The sequence below is a fragment of the Solanum stenotomum genome, chromosome 8 (assembly GCF_019186545.1).
Source record: "Solanum stenotomum isolate F172 chromosome 8, ASM1918654v1, whole genome shotgun sequence".
NCBI lineage: Eukaryota > Viridiplantae > Streptophyta > Magnoliopsida > Solanales > Solanaceae > Solanum > Solanum stenotomum.
In genome coordinates this window covers 25,659,145-25,680,705 of record NC_064289.1, presented here as the reverse complement: position 1 = coordinate 25,680,705, position 21,561 = coordinate 25,659,145, and the positions used below count along the sequence as shown (strand labels likewise).

Genomic DNA, 21,561 nt, shown 5'->3' with positions numbered 1-21,561 from the left:
AAAAATAATTTAAGTTTGTTTTTAAAAAATATTTTCAATTTCAAAATTTATTTTCTACTCTAGTCAAAATAAAAGATATTTCTCAAAAATATTTTTCATTCATAAATCAAACACTAAAAATCTTTTCTACTCACCAACCAAACATGAGAAAATAAGTCAAAAATCTACTTGTTTTCCAGGAAAACATTTTCCTTCGTACCAAACACACCCTTAGAACTTGTTTGGATTGATTTAAAAGTTGGTTGGACCTACTTTTAGCTTTTGGGAGTGTTTGACAAAGTTAAAAGTAACTTAAAATAATTTTTAAAATGACTTGAAAAAGTTAAAAGTTAAAATAGGTTCTCCCCTACTTTTCATTTTTCAACTTAAAAGTTATGTAAGTTTTACTTTTTTTTAAGTTAAGCCAAACGGATTCTTAAATTTGTATAAAGTTGAACAAGTAGACATATGAATCTTACGTGGCATAATACACGTAGAATTGTGATACAATTATCATCTTTCTTGATGTGTTTCTCATTTAATTACATTTAAAGATTTAATTTTGTACAGGTAAAATGATAATCCAACTTTAGCTCTCCAGCTTTCCACCTTTATAATAAATGATGATTTACTTTTGAGTTTATTTACTATCTAAAATAACCAATTTATTAATGGAAAAATTGTATGAAATAGCAAATTATTAATTCAAATTAAATGTTATAGTCATAGTTTATTTTAATTGTAATTCGCAGCAAACATCCCCTTTTTTTGCCATCTGATTCGATATACAGTTAACCATTTTCGGTATACAATTAGTCATTTTATACATTTCGGTATATGATGTATAAAATGCGTGTTTGTTTGTATAAAACGAGAGAAAAGTGTATATACAAATACAAATACATATATTTTCATCCTATACACTTATAATTATACAAATACATATCTTATTATACAAATTACAATGAATAAATGAATTTATACAAAACTGAACAATTTGTATAAAATTAGATGTTTGTAGCGAATTATACAAATCAAAAGCTCCATAGCAAACATAAAATTTGCTATGGAATGCAATTATGCAAACTGTAGCTATAATATACAAATATGATTTTTATGTTTGTTATATGTGAAAGTTGCTCTTTATTAATTCTAGAGCTTAGTCAAACATCCCCAAATTTACCATCAAATTTCATATTTTAATGATTACATTATTGAATAAAATCATGTTTAATTATTATGGGTAAGTGCAAAATCATTACCTTGAGTTTTTATGATGACACCAAGTCAAAGTCATATCAATCTCATAGCTAGTTCATCCAAAAATGGTGAAAGAATCTTTGTTTTTTTTTTTGAAAATTGAACATTATATACCTAAATTAGTCCTTAAGTGTGATTCGACTACCCAACCGCCGAACAATATTGTCTATCATATAAAGCCTCATATACGGCCATAAGAATGTCGGACTGATAATTGTTATGGCAAATAAATTATGTCAAACGTAAATACTCGTCCCAATAACCTCTAAAGTTAATCACACATACTCTCAATATGTTTTCAAGAATTTGAATAGTACCCGCTCAGACTGATCATTAGTTTTTGGGTGAAAAGCGGTGCTAAGCTCAATCTGAGTACCCATAGCCCGTTGCATAGACTACCAAAAATGAATTGTGAATTGTTCCCCAATGTGAAGTGATTGACGCATACACCCCGATATATTATAAGTTGGGTGTGACCAAACTCTCTTGGATGTAAATCTGTACAAGCTTGTCTCTATATGCAATCAAATGTACGTGGTCTAGTACTGGTGAGTCCTAATCTTTTGTACAACCACACAAGCAACAACTCCTTCAGTGCGATCACGTACATAGGAGTGAAGCCTTACTAGAACTCCTTTAGCGTGATTGCACTAGCTAGGGAGCCATTATCGCGATAGATAATGTACAAGTTTCATATGGTATTATTAATTTATATGAAAGTCTCAAAACATACAATTTGAAGTTTTAATCAAACTAAAAACAAAAGGTTGTGTTACTTAACACTGGCATATGCATACCATGTATACTTTTATAAATTATTGAAACAAAGCGTTAGATTCTAAATAAAGTTAAAATGGTGTCTGGCCTGCATGTCCACTATCAACTAGTAGTATCAATAAAGAAAACACATGCCAAATATTCTAAAAAGAAGTTATGTTTTGTGAGTGCACCATGCACTATCTTTGGTTCCTAATTTCTCTTTTTTTTCATCATTTCAAGATTGTTTTTCTTTATCCTTCCAAAACAAATCATCGTGCACCTTTATTATCTTTTCTTTTGCCTCACTCCCAAATCCACTTTTTGATTATTACTACCTAGTTTCATTCATTTTATATATCTTATTATCGTCGTTTGACCATGTGATATGAAATCGTGTGACATAAAATCATGAGATCAAATTAAAGTTTTGTTTGGACATATAATTTGAACTTTTTATGTTGCATGTTTTCTCATTCACATATATAAATCTCTTAACTCAAAGATTCAATTGATTTGAAGTGGCGGTTATATTAAACATACATATACGATCTTGAAATAAATCTGAGTCGACTTCATCTCTATATAATCTTACCAAATAAGCAAAAAATTATAAAATCGCATAATACATTCACAAAGCTAATCTAAAAATACAACATTTATTGATCAATCCTTAATTAAATTTAAAAAAAATGAATATAAGTTGCAGTGTTCAAGTTGTTAGTAGCTTAGAAGATTGTTTTTTTAATTAATATCACGGTGGTTAGTCTTGTCCACTCAATATAATGATTTGAATTTTTTTTTTCTATTAAACATTGTTTGGAATGAGATAATAATAAATTTTATCAAAAATAATGAATATGGCGAATATAAATGGTAAATTAGAAATTGATTTAAAATAAAAATAAATCTTATATTTGTGAGAATAATCGTTATATGAGATATAAACTGTTTAAAAAATAATGATATGAATTATAAATTTTATTTACATATGAAATAAATGGCTAATAGATATATATAAATTAAATGTGAGTTGTTTTTTTACAAATATAAACTTGTGGGTCAATTTTTGTATTTGAAAAATCTCAAACATGATTTTGTGGAAAATTTGGGATTTCATTTCATGATATTAAATCATGAGATGAAATAGCGTAAACTCGCATGTCCAAGTACTGATTTCATCTCATGATTTCATATCATGGAATGAAATTGCATGGCCACATGCCTACTAATTTAGTAGGCCAAGGAATCTAAGAAATTGAGGGAGATTAAAATTTTATGATTTTAAATTTAAAAAAATATGTACAATAATAATAACAATATTATATTGAGTGTAACTTTATAAGTGGGATCTGGAGAGAGTGGTGTGTACACTTACATATAGCTTATTCCTATCTTGTACAGGTAACACGGTTATTTTTTATAGATACTCAAGTAAGTATACATATCATATCAAAGCAGGTAAGAGAAGAAAATATAGTAATGAAGGAACCACAATGAAAATACTAAAGAGCAGTACGTACACTACAAGAAAATGGGTCTTTAGCGAAAGGAAAATTAGTCTCTAAAAGGGCAAATCCAGTCATTATTGGACAATTATGACCGGACAAAAATTGGTCGTCGCCCGTCGTTAGTAGCTCCGACGTTAAAACTAGACGACCAAATTCAAATTCGGTCGTTAAGACATCTTTAGCGACGGCAAAAAATTTGGTCATTAGATCTTTTTTGCGATCACATTTTACCTTCGTTAATTTTTATCTTGGTCCCTAGATAACTTCATAAAGTTATNTAATAGATATATATAAATTAAATGTGAGTTGTTTTTTTACAAATATAAACTTGTGGGTCAATTTTTGTATTTGAAAAATCTCAAACATGATTTTGTGGAAAATTTGGGATTTCATTTCATGATATTAAATCATGAGATGAAATAGCGTAAACTCGCATGTCCAAGTACTGATTTCATCTCATGATTTCATATCATGGAATGAAATTGCATGGCCACATGCCTACTAATTTAGTAGGCCAAGGAATCTAAGAAATTGAGGGAGATTAAAATTTTATGATTTTAAATTTAAAAAAATATGTACAATAATAATAACAATACTATATTGAGTGTAACTTTATAAGTGGATCTGGAGAGAGTGATGTTACACTTATATATAGCTTATTCCTATCTTGTACAGGTAACAAGGTTATTTTTTATAGACCCTCAAGTAAGTATACATATCATATCAAAGCAGGTAAGAGAAGAAAATACAGTAATGAAGGAACCACAATGAAAATACTAAAGAGCAGTACGTACACCACAAGAAAATGGGTCTTTAGCGAAAGGAAAATTAGTCTCTAAAAGGGCAAATCCAGTCGTTATTGGACAATTACGACCGGACAAAAATTGGTCGTCACCCGTCGTTAGTAGCTCCGACGTTAAAACTAGACGACCAAATTCAAATCCGGTCGTTAAGACATCTTTAGTGATGGCAAAAAATTTGGTCATTAGATCTTTTTTGCGATCACATTTTCCCTTCGTTAATTTTTATCTTGGTCGCTAGATAACTTCATAAAGTTATATTATAAGCTCTTTTAGCGACCAAAATCCATGTTATAACATCAACAATTTAACAACCACATTTTCCTTTACTATTGAAGAAATTTATTTATGATAGTGTCATTTTCTTATGAGTTGTGTTCTTATATTATTACTCCATTATTTTTAGAAAAACCACTTCAATATGATAGCATCAAGGTATAAATATCATTACACCATGATTAAAAAAGCATGATTTACAGTAAAAATATTTTTAAGATAACAAAAATCAAATTTTACACCCGAGGCATACATTTGTATACCCAAAAGGCTGAAACTTATGCTTTTGTGACAGAAGCTTACGCTTAAAATTCTAAGGCATACGCCCTATAAATTTAATGTAAAAATGAATCTTGGGCCTATATCAATCTCAAAAACTAGCTTATGAGGGCAGGGGCGACTCTACAGCTTTGTAAAAAAAGCAATTGCATGAGGCCCCAAAATTTGAGGGGCCTCATTTTTTTTAAAAAAGTAAAAGGTTATAAGTACTTTTTACAAAAAAATATCGAGTTTTATTTGTAGAAAATAAAACTTTTCATAAAAGAGTAAAGAAGTAACAGAAGTTTGACAAATTATGAATATTATGTCTGAAGAAAGATTAAATAATTGGCTATAATAAACGTCATAATAAATATATATTCGAATTTAAGGCCTCCATATGAATTTGGCTTTAGGCCACCGATTTATTAGAGCCGCCCCTGTATGAGGGGAGGATTGTCCAAGTCTATATAACGAGATCATCAGTCCATTCCCCAACCAATGTGAGACTTTTACCCACTCTAACACCCCCTCTTCACACCCTAGCCCGACTGGAGCGTGGAGCGGGAGCCCAAATGGGATGGACCTAACTTTGATACCATGTAAAAATGAATGTTGGGTTTAACTCAGCCCCAAAAACTAGCTTATGAGGGGAATATTGCTCAAGTCTAGATAAAGAGACCAGTCAATTCTCCAATTACCAATTAATATAGGACTTTTACTCACTCTAACCTCCACGTCTTTTATCTGTGTCTTAAAATATTTTTAATACGTCTAGTCTAATACTCACTCCAGAACTAGTTCCAAAAGTACCTTTCAAAAAAATTGACTGTAAAAAGATAACCCTAATTCTAATTAACTCTTACAAATTTTAGTCAGTATTCATGAATGTATAGAAATATACGAGCAATAAACAACTTATTAAAAATGTTTAATTTAAAGTCCTAATAATAATATGAAGAGGTTAGGTTAATCTTGGGCCCAACACCATTCATGAGAGCTGTGCATGCCAGATATACAATTTCAAGACAACTCATTTTAGTTATCTAAAGTCTAAACCACATGGCTTTAATACACTTTTGGTAAGATCATCATAATCAAACTTAATTAATTAATATTATACTATTACCAAACCATCCTCTTCTTTCTTTTTATCTTTTTCCTTAATACAAAAAAGAACAAATTTGATAGTTCATCATTTGAACATGTTAACATTTCTAGAGTTATTTCTTAGGAAGACTATTTAATTTAATTAGGTGTTTAGTTGCAGCCTAATCGACTTGCTAGTAAGTTGGTGTTATCGATCCTTTCATTATGTCTAATTGATATTATTACTATCTTATCGATTCAGTTATTTTATTTCAGTAATTTATTATGACAATCTTATCAGGTCTCGTTATTCTCTTTCGATTTGTTGCAGCAACATTTAAATATAGAGGTTGCACTAGTGCCTAAAGATAAAAACACACAAACATGTGCTTAGGTCTTGCTTTTATATTTGTTTAAAAATATAATATATTGTATTGAAGCAGAGATACTTCCAACTACTAAACAGATGTGAAGAACAACAAAGAAAAAACATAATGAGTTTCAGCAGCTGAAAAATGACTAATTACTAAAAACCAAAACTTTGCATTTAAACAAATAATATAGTTGGTACTAGAACCTAAAGATATGCCATAATTAGTATCAAAATGAAGTAATTAAAAAGCATCATATTCTCAATTAATTTATTCCCCCTTCTCCAACAGCATCATACATTTCTTTTTAATGATGGATATACCTAATCGCAAAAGTAAAGGGTATATATTTATTCATTTGCCCTTAATTAAATTAAAAATTGCTTTTACTTTTCAGTTTTGTTTTACTCTGTTGGAGTACTATATATTTTATTATAATAATAATAATCAGTTGGTTGGATTGTTTGCTTTGAAGTGGGAGCTAAGAATCTTTGAGGCCCTCAGACTATCTATTCACTTTTTGACTTGGCCAATGTGTTTGCCTCAGCCTCACTCTGTCATGTTTGGTAAAGTGCTTCACAAACTAAAACATATCTGACTACCCTCTTTATTAAATTATTAGTTATTTCGATTTTTCATTTTGCTGTTCGTAATTCACACTGTAATTCTGATTAAATTCGACTTGCGCACTTCAGAATTCATTTGGGATGACTTTTTTTAATAGAATTCTCTTCATATTTAGAACTCGAATTCGAAACCTCTGGTTATAGGTGAAATAGTCCCGCTACTGCATCACAAATCGATCATATTGGTGTATTAAATTTATTTATTCACCTTAAACATAACTTGGGTGTAAGTTAATTTTCCATACACTTTCTCTATTTAATGGAATAAAATTGTTTACTGTGTATCTTAAGAGGCACTAAAAGACTATTTTGTCCGCATCTGATTGGACACGTAATTTAAAATGACATTTTGACTTAGATATTTGGATATCAATAAATATAGTAAAATAGTAATAAAAGTTACTCCATGTGTTTCAATTTGCTAGTCTGATTTTAATTTGACATTGAGTTTAAGAAAGTAAAGAATAACTTTTAAATTATGTATTCTCAAATTAATGATATGTAAAATGTATCAAAATATCCTTTAATTTTATGATCTTAAACATGTTACATGAAAAGTTGAATTTAAAAGAATCGTCAAGAAAAAACATTTTTTATTGAAACGTATTATAAAATAAAATAACACAAACAAATTTTAAAAAATGGAGGGAGTAGACCCTTTATTAAAAGTGATGTCACATCAAAGTTTTAATTCAATTAGCTAAAAAAATTAAAGTTGACTGCATAAAGGTTACAACAATTATTTAAAACTATAATCTATCTTCCTAGTCTTGCATTACATTGTAGTCTTGCTGTCATGAGAAGTCACATTCCTACAGACAGACATGCACAAAATTAAGGCATTAGTGATTGTCTCATGTCTGAACGTTTCGTCTTAAAATGCACTTACTGGCACATCACTTTCAAAATTTTAAACTTGGAAATCTATACATCTTGCATTCATTTCAATAAACAGGAACAGATTGACCTAAAAGAGAAAGAACAAACAGGATCAGATTGTTAAGGAAATGCCAAGAAGGCAGCTTAAGTCATATACGGCCTATTAAAGTTCAAGAGGTACAAGTCTGAATTAATGTGTCTAAGTGAAACATGAGCACAATTTTAAGGAGCGGCAGATGACTTAAACCCTGAGAAGAAAGAAAAGAGTAATAATAAGCATGTGAGTCCAACATTGGAACCAGGTGAAAAGGAATCCATGAGTGGCATAGAGAAGCAAATAACAAATGATGTAATTCAAAGGAGGGATTTTTATAGCAATTAAGAGCAACAAATTCCAACTTCTCTGAATAAATGAACCGCATTCTTCTTTGCCATGATGAGACATTTATCTTACAATCTGTGTTTATCTAGTGAACATCATACAAGTTCATCCTGGCCTTCTGAAGGACATCGAATCAGCTCCAAAATGTTAACCACTTCTCCCATATCAGGCCGGTTTGATGGGACTTGTGATGTGCAGATTAATCCTAACTTCATCACAGGAATTACCTCATCTGCTGGAAATTTTCCTTGCAGCCTTGCATCTATACAGTCTTCTACCCTGCCTTCTTCTAATGCTCCACGTACCATGTCACACAGTACTACCACGTCGTCTTCCATATACTCAACTGGCCTCTTTCCAGTGACTACCTCCAGAACAAGAACTCCAAATCCATACACATCACACTTCTCGGTTATCTTCACAGTTTTGCATGCAAATTCAGGTGCCATGTAACCGAGTGCACTCTGAATTTTGCTACTCAAGACATATCGATCAAGCATGGGTAATAGTCTTGCTAAGCCATAATCTGCAACTTTAGGCTCACCTGAGCTATCAATTAGGACATTGCTGGACTTTAGGTTGTAGTGGATTACATTCATTTGGTGCAAGTGAGCCAAGCTTTTTGCTGTCCCGAGAATGATGTTAAACCGCTCATTCCATGAGAGGAAACACCCACCAGATCCTTCATGGAGATGCTTGTACAAATTTCCACCAGCCACAAATTCATATATAAGTAACTGTAAAGATGGTGTCCAATAATAACCTTCAAGGGTGACCAGATTATGGTGACGTACTTTTCCCAATTTCCTAACCTCCCTCTCAAAATCTTCCTGAGACTTAACAAGACTGGAAACGGTAAGCTTCTTAATGGCAACTGGATGCCCATCCCCAAGGACAGTGCGATACACTGCTCCAAAACCACCTCGCCCAAGCTCACAATCTTTGTTAAGCAGAGCATGTGCCCCTGTGCTGAAGTCGGGATCACCAGAAAACATGACAAGCTTACCAGAATTCGCATCTGTGGATGGAGAATGGCTAAAATCATCTCCACCAGAAAATGTAAGGGCTGCAGCAGCAGAGCGAGGTGCCGCTGACCGGACACGAATATTGAGCACAGTAATGGCAATCACACCAACAAAAATAACAGCAGCTGCACCAATAGCAATGAGGGCAGAGATGCTTAGGATTTTCTTCTCATGGCGAATACTTTGAGGGACAGTGTTGGGAGAAGAATCAGTAGAGTTGGGATTCAGAACAATTGGCTTGGGCATGACTGTAGAACAAGACCTATTGACAGCAGCCCCACATAGAGATGGGTTTGCTGACACGGAATAAGGAGAAATAGTATTAAAAAAACCATTAGAAGGTAGTTCGCCCTGTAGCTGGTTGTGTGAAATGTTGAATAAAGAGAGATGGCCAAGATCTCCAAGCTGCTTTGGCAAGACTCCGGTTAATTTGTTAAAGGATAAGTCAACACTTTGAAGATAAGTCAGTTTTGCTAGGGCTTCAGGTACAGGACCAGTTAGACCGTTATGTGATAAAGACCTGCCAAGTTGATTGAAGTAAAACATTAACTAATTGTAGCAAAAAATTCGTATTCAGGTAACACCAGCCAAAACATAATGGATATAAATAGATAGATCATTGAGAGCCTATGAATATATTATTGTTGTTACTTTCATGCCTCATGTAAGATATTACTGTCATAACCACTCAAATTATTCAGATACAGTTAGGCACATTACCATTAATATTACTCTGCAATTAGCTTTAATAATAGAAGCTGATAATCCCATTTTATTGTCATTGCAAATTATAAACTCTACATGATTACTAGAGCCACTAAATTTCAGCAGAAAATGATTGAGAATATCAAACATGGTTTCGTATTTGAACTTGCCTCTAACACAATATTCCCTGGCCTGAAAACTATAGAGAACTTAAACACTAGATACCACTATACTATCCTCTAAGAATCTTCAAGCAGAGAAAGGCAATGTCCAAAAACAAATTAATGAAACATAAGGAGGTTTGAGAACTTACAAGGATACTAATGAAGAACAATAGCCAATTGAACTAGGAATTTCTCCAGTCAAGGAATTTTTCTCCAGACTAAGTACCATGAGAGATTTTGCTCCTCCAATTTCCACAGGGACAATACCATATAAGCGATTTTCACTCAAATCAAGAATATTCAAGGATTTCAATTGGCCGACAGTCTTAGGAATGGTGCCTGCAAGAGAAGTTTCAGAGAGTTAATTAAATTTCACCATATAACTCTCACTGCTACAAGATTGTGATAAGAGTTGTGTAGCAATGAAGCTAAAGCATTATTTAGATTGGCAGTTAATTTTATTCACGGAAAACATAACCTGCATTAATTGCAATTTAAATTCCCAAGTAGAAAGATTACCCGCCAAAGAGTTATGACTAACATCCAATTCCAGAAGCTTAACACAACTGCTCAAGGACTCAGGCAAGCTTCCAGAAATCCCGTTCCGCGACACCTTTAATACTTTCAGTGACTCAAGTTCCCCTATTGAAGTTGGAATGATACCAGAGAAGTTGTTCTCAGAAAAGTCAAGAATCTGAAGGCTTTTCATTTCTCCAATCCATTTAGGAACAATGCCCACAAAAGCATTACGTCTCAAAATGAATTCACTACACAAGCTAAGCTTCTGCATTGTGCTTGGAAGCTCTCCTGAGAGAGAATTTTCACTCAAATCAATTGACCTCAAAAGCAAACAACCTCCAATTTCATCCGGAATTTCACCCTTGAAATTATTTCTCCCCAAGCTTAATGCTCTCAAATTACTCAGACCCTGAATGTCCACTGGAATTTCGCCGTCCAACAAATTGTTTGACAAATCAAGAGACCTTAGTCCATTCAAAGACCAAATCCCAGAAGGTACCAACCCTGAAAACTGATTTGACGATAGATTAAGGGACGCAAGTGTAACACAAGAGCTCAAACTTTCTGGGATCTGCCCTGAAATTTTGTTGTTAGCTAAAGAAATTGATCTAAGCGGCCCACATTGTTGAAAGTAATCGCCAGGAATGTTACCAGATAAGTTATTTTCACTCAAGTCAAGAAACTTGAGATAAGCAAGTTGAGCAAGACTAACACTAATGCTACCTGTAAGATTGTTCTTTGCTAGTGAAAGTCTGTGAAGAAACTGCAAGCGTAAAAGGCCTCTGCTTATCCTTCCAGATAAACCAAACCCGTCAAGAACAACTTCAGTCACCCTATTGGATCTGGGGTTACAGTTGATTCCGTCCCAGTTACAAGGACTATCATCCTCTTCATTCCAAGATTTCAGCTTTCCATATGGATCTTGAACGTCCGATTTGAACACAATTAATCCCAGTACATCATCATTCAAAGATGGGTTCAAAGCTTCCACAAACACAGCCTCCACCAACAGAAACAAAAACACAGTAACAAACACCTTTCTCATTTCCAAACCAATGTTGCTTATAATTCCATAGACAAGGTCAGCTGAAGACAATGTTGAGGCCCTACTTGTTTTTCAAGACAAAAAAAAAAAATCAACTTCCAAAATAGGAGTTGAAATGACCAGTTACAACTAAATAAGCACGCAATGGGTCCAGTGGTGAAAAATTCAACCCAAAACCCTAGAATTCTAAAATACAGCTGAAACTGGAAAAAGTTTGTGCAAATCTGCTAAAAAAGAGTAAACTTTAAAAGACCCAAACGAAGAACAGACAAATAAAAAACGCATAAACCTACGAATTCACTGAAAAAACCAGCTCGGTTGGAGTTTAATTTAGCGAGAAAGAGAAGTTTCAACCTCCAAACTAAAAGCAGCACAAAATGTGAGCTGAGATTTTTTCCTGGAAAGAAACCACCGGCGCTGGATACTTGTCCTTATCCAAAAATGAAATTAAGACAAAAATCCACCGGAGGGAGAATGAGTTTTCCGGCGACGGCGAGTCAGTTAAACATTTATTAAAGCTCTCTCTCTCTGGTGTGAGTGGGAGACAGAGAGAGACTTTATTAACGGGAAAAAGAAGGGGAAAGGAGAAATAGAGAAGAAGAGGGAGGGATGACACGTGGCAATGTATAATAGGTTGTTTTGAGTCTGATGTGGATTACACGTAGTCATTGTCAGGTGACTAAACAGTGATAATGCTTCAATTTTTAGAAAGAAAAAAAAAGGGAAAATTAACAAGGTGGGACCCACGTGAAATAAAAGGAAATTCACTAAAATAGAAGTAGGTTAATAAATTGAAGTGGGTAATTTAATAGTAGTAGACTAGTAGTACAAAATCTATTTTGTTCACAATGTTTAATTAACTTGTAAGTAAGTTTAAGTTTTAATAAATGAGTAAAAGAAGGAGAATATATTTTGAAGGAATATGGCAAGTGGCAACCGCTAGAGAAAATGACAAAAAATGCACTCTTATATTTTGAGTGTAGATTTAAAATAGTCTTTTTAAGTGTGTATTTAATAGTTTATGTTTGTCAAAAATTAACAACTTTAGTCTATATTAAATTCTTATGAAATTCTGTCGGTAGATTTGATTTTTAGAAAAAAGAAGAAATTAGTGGGAACTCATATTTAGAAATACATTTTTTATATATAATTTTTTGTATTTTAATTTATTTTTAGAATTTGTGATAAATCTTTGAAGTGTAATTTCTGTTATTTTAAAAAAATTTATGTTGTATGTTTAAGGATTTGATGGGACTTTTCTATGTTTATAACTTTTTAAAAAAATCATTGTTTCTATCAAGTCTAACAAATGATTTGAATGAGACTAAAAGTGTTAAGTATTGACAAATTAAAGGATCAAATTTGTGTAGTATGTAATTTAGGAGACTATTTGAACCTACGCTTAAACATAAGAGACACTTTTTTGTCATTTTCTTAGAATTGCAACAATTACAAAAAGAGACGATAAAGAGTTGTTTGGTTAAAGAAATAGTTATATCAAAATTATTTTATTAATAGATATTTGGTTGATTGGACAAAAAATAGGATAATTGGGTTACAATATAAATTAGTATTTGGATTCACATTAGATAAATTGGTTAAATTTTTATTTCTAATCCATCATTTTAGCATTTTATTTTTAAATTATTATACTTCATCTCAAATTAACCATGTACGGATGTGACAATGCACGTAAAAATATTCATAAAAGAAAAATTAGGCAATGAAATTTTATAAAGTGAGATATTTACACCAATTTTTTTTAAATAAATAATTAATTAATTTATATATATATGTATATGAATGGTTTTTTTAATATTAATCAACACATATTCAAAGGGGGTTTGGATGAACCTCCTTGGCTTTGTCCTTGCCTCGTCAAACATAACATCATTAGAAAGGTAAATTGCACCATTTTTCCAAAATTTAATTTAATTTAATATATAAATGGTTGAATCCCTTGATATAGGAAAAAATTATAGTGTGATGGAAAATGAAAACAAAAATATACTAGTGGTATTTTAATTGTAAGTTCAAATTCCAGTTATTTCATATTTGATACCTTTTTCTAACTAAATTCTTGGTTCAAGACATATAAAAAAGAAATTAGTTGGGGGACATATAAGGACAAAAGGCGTTATCAAGAGGAGGTGAGATGGTTGTTGTGATTTGTGAAGGTGAAAGTGAGAGTGAGGAGGAAAGGTAGTTGGAGAAAAAGAGAAGAAAAGATGATGTAATAAATAAACAAGGAAATGAGATTTTTTTTTTATTTCGTATTTAAATTGAAGTCCAATTATTTTAAATTTGTACTGCCTAGAGCCCCAATTAAGGAAAAACATTTTCTATTAATAATTTTTTTACATTTAAAACTCGGAATTTGAAACCTTTGATTAAAAAAAACAACTCAACTCAGTGCACCAGGTCTTTTGGTGGCAGGAAATGGGAGTACTGTGAATGTGTAACATCCGGTAGGTGCGCCTCAGATTTTGCACGACAATTTCCTCAATTTGTTGCTTTTAAAGCTTCAATTCTACTGAAATATTCAACCATAAATATCTCTCAAGGACCCCCTCATACTCTCCCACGCCCTCAAACACTTCGTCACACTAAATGTACTTTAAAAATATACTAATAAAATAAATATATATTTTAAGTAGGGAAATTTTCGCATATCGCCACTCAAAATAACTTAATTATGTTTCATAGCTATAGTTTGTTGATTACGATTCGTAGCTACATGTTAGAGGAATAAGAGAGGCGAGCGAGATTGAGAGAGAGAGGAGAGAGGGAGGAGAGTAGAGAGAGGTGAATTATATATATATATATATATCAGTTAGATAATTATATTTATTTAACTAGTATGTATATGTATCAATGATTGTATTTGTATATATCAGTATACAATTGAATCGAGTTCAAACATTTGTATTTGTATATCAGTCTCTCTCGTTTTATACAACCTCAAATTATACATTTGTAATTTTTTTGTTAATTTGTATAAAGTGAGTGAGAGATTGGCAAAAGAGAGGCGAGAGAGAGACTGAGCATGGAGAGGAGAGAGACGAGGAAAAGATGATTGAAAAAAGAGAAGAGAGGCGAGCGAAATTTCAGAGAGAGTGGAGAGAGGTGAGAGGCGAGAGAAAGAGGAATTATGTAATGATAGCTAGAAGCAAATTTTGAATTGTAATTAATACAAATTATAGTAGCTATTTTAGTTAAGTAATTATTGCTATGTGTTTGCTTAACTTCTTAATTTTTCCTTTTTTAAGAAACCTTGTGCATCTTCATGTCCATATTAGTACCTTTTTTTCTCAAATTCTAAAATATCTTTCACATTGTACACAAATACAAGCACAAAAGTTACTGTATTATTTTTTAAAGGGCCGATGAGTACATGTTTTACCTTCCATCGGTATCTTTTACCTTCTATCGATGTGGATATCAAATAATTTTGTCTATCAAAATGCTAAAATTATCTTTTTTTTTTAATCTTTAGTGAGATTTATATTTTTGATATCTAAGGTTACCCACGTAACTATTCAATAGATCACATCGTATGGGGTGCATGCTCGCAAAAGTTTCGTATATATCTTCCTCTTAAGTAAAGATGTTTAATTGAACACAAAATTTTTTTAAAAAAGAATTCTGAAAATTATGATAAAGAAAATTAAAAATAAATAAAGAAGTTTAAAATCAAAATGTTACATAAACTAGTACTTCCTCCATTTATTTTTATATGTCATTTTTACTATAAATAGTTGATCCATAATACTTGTCATTTCATAAAATCAATACATAAATTACAATATTTTTCCTATTTTACCCTTGTGAATTATTCGCCTTGAAAATATATATTTGACCAACATAGAAAAGTTAAGTAAATAATTCATGTTCATTGTTTAAATTAACAAAACGAAAATAAATTAATTCATATTCATTAATTGACAACTTGAGTTCAAAAATAATTTAAATAAGGCTATACTAGTAAAGTTACTTAGTTTCTTAATGCACATAAAATTTAAAATTGTGACATATAAATAGAAACGGAGGAAGTACAAATCAAATACTCTCTCAGTCCCTAATTACTTGTCCATATTTTTCTTTTTAGTTGTCCCTAATTGCTTGTTATTTTTGACAAATCAAGAAATGACAATTTTTTTTACTGTACCTATTATACCCCCAATTAATTACTTTGAAAAATGTAGAACTTTTTGAAAATATTAAGTTTTTAATTCATTCACTTCATAATTAATAGGGGTAAAATGGTAAACTCACTATGTCAATTATTGATTTCTTAATAGGTGTGTCAATTCAAAAGTAGACAAGTAATTAGGGACAGAGGAAATATTTTTTGAGCAACTTTCACATATAACAAACATAAAAATCATAATTGTATGTTATAACTATAATTTGCATAATTGGGCTCCATAACAATTTTTTATGTTTGATATGGAGCTTTTGATTTGTATAATTTTCTAGATACATCCAATTTTATACAAATTGGTCAGTTTTGTATAAATTCATTTATACATTGTAATTTGTATAATAAGATCCATATTTGTATAATTATAAGTGTATAGGACGAAAATATATGTATTTATATTTGTATTTGTATATACACTTTTCTCTCGCTTTATACAAATACAAACGTATTTTATACATTTTATACCGAAATGTATAAAATGACTAATTGTATACCAAAAATGGCGAATTGTATATCGAATCAGATGGCAAAAAAATGAAATGTTTGCTGCGAATTACAAATAAAATAAACTATGACTATAACATTTAATTTAAATTAATAATTTGCTATTTCATACAATTTTACCATAATTTTAACTCTCCAAAGTAGTACAAACATTCGATATAATTAGTTTCACTAACTAAAGAAGCAAAAGTAATAAATTCTGTTCCAGTTTTAAACAAGGAGTTGAAAATTAATTTTGGTAGGACATACTTATCATAACGTTCGTTTGCATTCAAGTGAAGAGGCAACATATGTAGAGTGATAATTAATCAATTCTTATTCACTTGAGACATCATTAATTAAAGAGGTATGTACGTCATAATTATTGCAAAGTTTTACTTGGACAGAGGGGAAACAGGTACATCTCATTATTATAATAAAATACTTTCTCTGTTCATTTTTATTTGTTATGTTGTGATTTTTAAAATTAACTTGATTAACTTTTAAAGTTAAATAAAATTACATTAATTTGATATTTTAAACAAAAAAAATTAGAATTCAAAAACTATATGAAAAGTACAATAAATTATAATGTTTTATATATTAATATGATGAAAAAATATATTATAAAATATTAGTCAAAATTTTATAGTTTAACTTAAAAAAAAGTAAATTATGACAATTAAAACTGAATAGAAACAGTACTCACTTCAAAGAGAAGTCACGTCCAGTGGCGGATCTATGCAGAGGTTTGGGGGTGCCACGCTACCCCCGAACTTCGACGGAAACTCTATATATACATAGGTATATATATATAATATTTATATAAATAAAAAGCGTGTCACCCACAGAACAAAACTGTCTTGTGGTGCCATGGTAGGAGGGCAACTTTAGAAGGCTGATGTTGCGGGTTCGAATCCCATTTGTAACTAGTTTTTTGAGAAATTTGATGCAGACGTGTTTTAAGGAAAAAAAAAAAGGCTCCAAGCACGTTTTTTTAAGGAAAAACAGCTAGCACAATTTTTATTTTTATTTTTTTATAATTGTTATTGACTTAAATTAAATTAATTACATTATTACTCCTTTGACTTTTCTTTTATTTGATTAAATACTCAATAAAAGTGTAATATCTTATTATTTACATTTTATTGATTGATTTATGATATATATCGAAAAGACAACTAATTTAATCAAATATAAAATTAATTTAATCGATAAGTCTATTTGACACCCACGAACTCTAAATCCTGGATCCGCCACTGGTCACGCCATTATCATTCCAACCCTTTATATCACATGTTCTGCCTTTGTAGAGTGCATGTACCTGCAGGGTAAATTAGTTTTAGCTCTTTTGGTAACTTTATATTTCATCTAGTGGATGAGATAAAAGAATAAATATAATAATCAGAATTGTGTTATCTTATTATAAAATATATTCGTATATAATTAGGTCAATTGATAAAATGTATCATGAGGGTAATATTGTCATCTGTGACTCTTAGGTTGAGCTATTAATATGGGGTGATTCACTTTATTCAAACTGATTTATACAGGCTTTGAAATTTGTTGGTCTAGGTCGAGCTAACTCATTTTTTTGTAGGCCAGTAAAGAGCCAGCCTAGCCCACTAGTGCGTGGGTTGTTGGTCATGTTGGGTCAGCTCACTTTTTTCGTCGAATTTTGAAATTTGGTTGAGCTTTGAAGAAACTTTTAATAACTAATGGAGTTTTTCAATACCGACAAACTTAAAATCTCCTCTAAATATTCTCAAATATTAAATATGAGTTCCTCTCAAAATTTTGAGTACTTTTAATATATTATTTTTACGGCTCATTAAATTTTAAAATCAAACTTTAAAAAGCTATAATAGTTGAACATTGAATCTTATGCTTCCTTCACATTTTCAATTACATAGAAAAATGAAAAGCACTGAAGAAGGAGGAGGAGGAAGAGAATAATGGCCCAAACTCAAAAAATGTTATTAGTAATTTCAATTAAGCATGTGTTACACTTCTAATTGCAAGATTACTCTAATGTGATGTCCCATTAATTTTACGAAAAATGATCAAATATACCCCAATATTTTTGAAAATAATTTAAATATACCCTTCATTATACTACTGAGTCATATATGCCCCTACCATTATACTTTGGAACATATATACCCTTATTATGGATGGAATGTCACATGATCTTAAAAAAATCTATCCTCATTTTTTGACCCGCTTCACTTGCTCTTTTATCCGTTACCTGATCCCAAGGGCGGCTCAACATAATTTGTGGCCTAAAGCGAAATTTTTATTAGAGGCCTAAAATCTATATAAATTTTATCTATATCTATTTATTTTTCTAAATTTCTAGATTTAAATTACTACTTAATATCTTTTATATAAATGATTTTTCAAACACTTTTTTTTTTAATTATTAGTTTTAAGTAAGATTTTATCAATTCAACATTGAAAAACATCCTTTTATTGAGACAATTATTATATGAATTATTAACACAATTTTATAAGTAATAAGTTGATAAACTTTAAAGATAAGAGTTAGAATCATAGAATTTGATTCAAAAAGTTGATAACTTGGTATACCTACTTTAATATGAAAATTAACAAATAAATTAAAAAAAAGAATTTGCAATGCACTTTGTTCAACACTTTTCGACTATTGATTCATATTTTTGAGAGTGTATTACTCTAACTATCAAAGATTTGAAGAAATAGAGTGCAAAAAGAGTTGCAAAGGATAAATAATGTGAGTGTTACGAAGGAAATGTAAGAATCCAAAACAATGTTTCTTTAATTTCTTCTATTTGAATGGGGTTAAGATACATAATTTTTTATTTATAAAAATTTGAGGCCCCCAAAAATTGGGGGCCTAATGCCAATGCCTAAAATTTTATAGGCAAGAGCCGGCCCTGCCTGATCCAAAGTCCAACCCCATAAAAAAAAATCCCTACGACTACAACCTAACTCCATTCAACATAAATTGAAGCTCTGTATCACAACTTTCATTTACTCCAACATCATCAAACTCCATTCAAGCAACAACCATGGGAACATCAACTTCTCCATTTCCACCACCATCAGACTCCATACAAGCAACAAAATAATTTTTTGAAACTTTCCTCCAAAAATTACACTCCCAACAATCAAAAAACTAACTAGAAAATAGCAGCAACCACCCTTAGAAGTCATCAAAATCTCCCTTTTAATTAACTTCTCTTTGTAAATTAGGATTAGAGCAGAAATAGAAAGTGAAAGGAAATTGGGGGTTGGTTGCTTTTGGTATTGACGAAAGACCGAAAATTAAACACACCCACAAAGTATATTGAACTAAAAGCATTATCTATACTCTTATCTCTTGACCCCAAAAGTAAAATAAAGACTAGCACCCTGTAAGTACATAATTTCTTTGGAATTTTTGAGAGTGACCATAAATTATTTTTTTTTGTTATTTATCGATGAGAATTAAAAATGAGATTCGTGCCTTGATTGATTCAAGTGAATTTCTAAATTTGTTCAATTTACAGATTGTTGGAACCTCAAACAGTTTCGTGAAGAAGCCGAAAAGTTCGTGGTTGAAGAAGAGGTCATTGGCACCAGATCAGAATCTAAAGACTCTTGCCGTAGTAGCAGCAACCATGAACGGCGAAGCAATTCAGAGTTTCAATCTATCAACTTCCCCTCCAAATTTTGCTTATTACGGAGCTTCGGTTTATGTAATGGGGTTGGATTTTGGGTCGGGTATCAGATAAAAGAGCAAGTGAAGCGGGTCAAAAAATTCGGGATGGGTCTTTTAAATGTTGTGTAGCCACATGGCATTCCGTTCAAAATAAGGGTATATATGTTACATTGTATAACGGTAGGGGTATATATGACCCAATAGTATAACGAATGGTACATTTAAACTATTTTCAAAAGTACAAGGGTATATTTGATCCTTTGCCGTTGATTTTATTAGAAAGGAAATGAAATCTTTTACCCTTAAATAGAAGAAAATGATATTTTCATACTTTTTTATGAATAATTTATTGATTTGGATATGGATGTACTTATCTTGAAAAGTTTACTAAGCAATTCAAAAAATAAGTTTCTCCATACATATAAAAATGTATATTAAAAAATTAGTTATAAAAATGAAGATTTCTTATTAAAAAAAAATTAAATAAAATTGTAAAGTGCTAGAAAACTCTATGGGATCGTTTAGTTAGAAACAAGTTATTCCTAAATTAATTATCACATAATAAGTTATTTCACCATTTATATGATTAGGACTCGTTTGGTGTGAGGTATAAAATATAACATGAGTTTATTTTTCCCATGTTTGGTTGGAGGTATTAATAATCATTGGATTAGTTATCTCATCATTTTCCAGGATTAATTATCTTGGGATAGCTTAACTAGGTAATCTTGAGACAAATAATTCAGGATTATCTAATATCTCCAATCAAACACAAAATAAAATAGTCATGCATTTTATCTTAGGATTATTATACATAATACCTTACACCAAACGACTCCAATAGCTTATATAATTACTAAAGTATTTATAAATTTTTAGTCTAGAGTCTTTACACAAATTAACCGAATAATCTAATAAGGATATACTCCCTTTATTCTAATATATGTGGCATCCTTTTCTAGGGCTCATTTGACTACAAATATATTTGGAAAAAAACTTGAGAAAAAATTGGAAATTAGTGTTGGTCATATAATTTGCCTGACAAATATATTTGGCAAACATCCTAAGTTCCCAAGTTCTAGAAAAAAACTATTTGAGCCAAATTCTAGTATTTAGGAATTTTTAAAATTTAAGAATTACCCAAAACTTTTATATTTTATAAAAACACCCATTATTTATAGTTTTGGGGAGTCTGAAATATATTCGAACTTTGACCGAAATTGTTGTAACAATTCAAACTTTGCGCAGGACTTATTACCACTCTGGGCTATTCAATAGTGTATTTTAAAGATATATAAGTATCCAGTTGGACAAGTTAATATTTATGATGATGTCATATTTATGATGTCCACGTGAACACCTATATATTTTTAAAATACACNTAATCTAATAAGGATATACTCCCTTTATTCTAATATATGTGGCATCCTTTTCTAGGGCTCATTTGACTACAAATATATTTGGAAAAAAACTTGAGAAAAAATTGGAAATTAGTGTTTGGTCATATAATTTGCCATTACTTGACAAATATATTTGGCAAACATCCT

The 21,561-nt window shown here is 30.9% G+C and overlaps 1 protein-coding gene across 1 annotated transcript; it reads right to left on the bottom strand.

Moving 5' to 3' along the window:
* Nucleotides 1–8,155: 8,155 nt before the first annotated feature.
* Nucleotides 8,156–12,190, bottom strand: LOC125872781 (probable LRR receptor-like serine/threonine-protein kinase IRK). Its single transcript, XM_049553571.1, has 3 exons — nucleotides 10,601–12,190; nucleotides 10,231–10,420; nucleotides 8,156–9,732 (listed from the first exon to the last, which is right to left on the bottom strand). The coding sequence occupies exons 1-3, from the start codon at nucleotides 11,643–11,645 to the stop codon at nucleotides 8,283–8,285; spliced, it is 2,685 nt and encodes an 894-aa protein (XP_049409528.1). The 5' UTR covers nucleotides 11,646–12,190; the 3' UTR covers nucleotides 8,156–8,282.
* Between the last annotated feature and the right edge of the window lie 9,371 nt (nucleotides 12,191–21,561).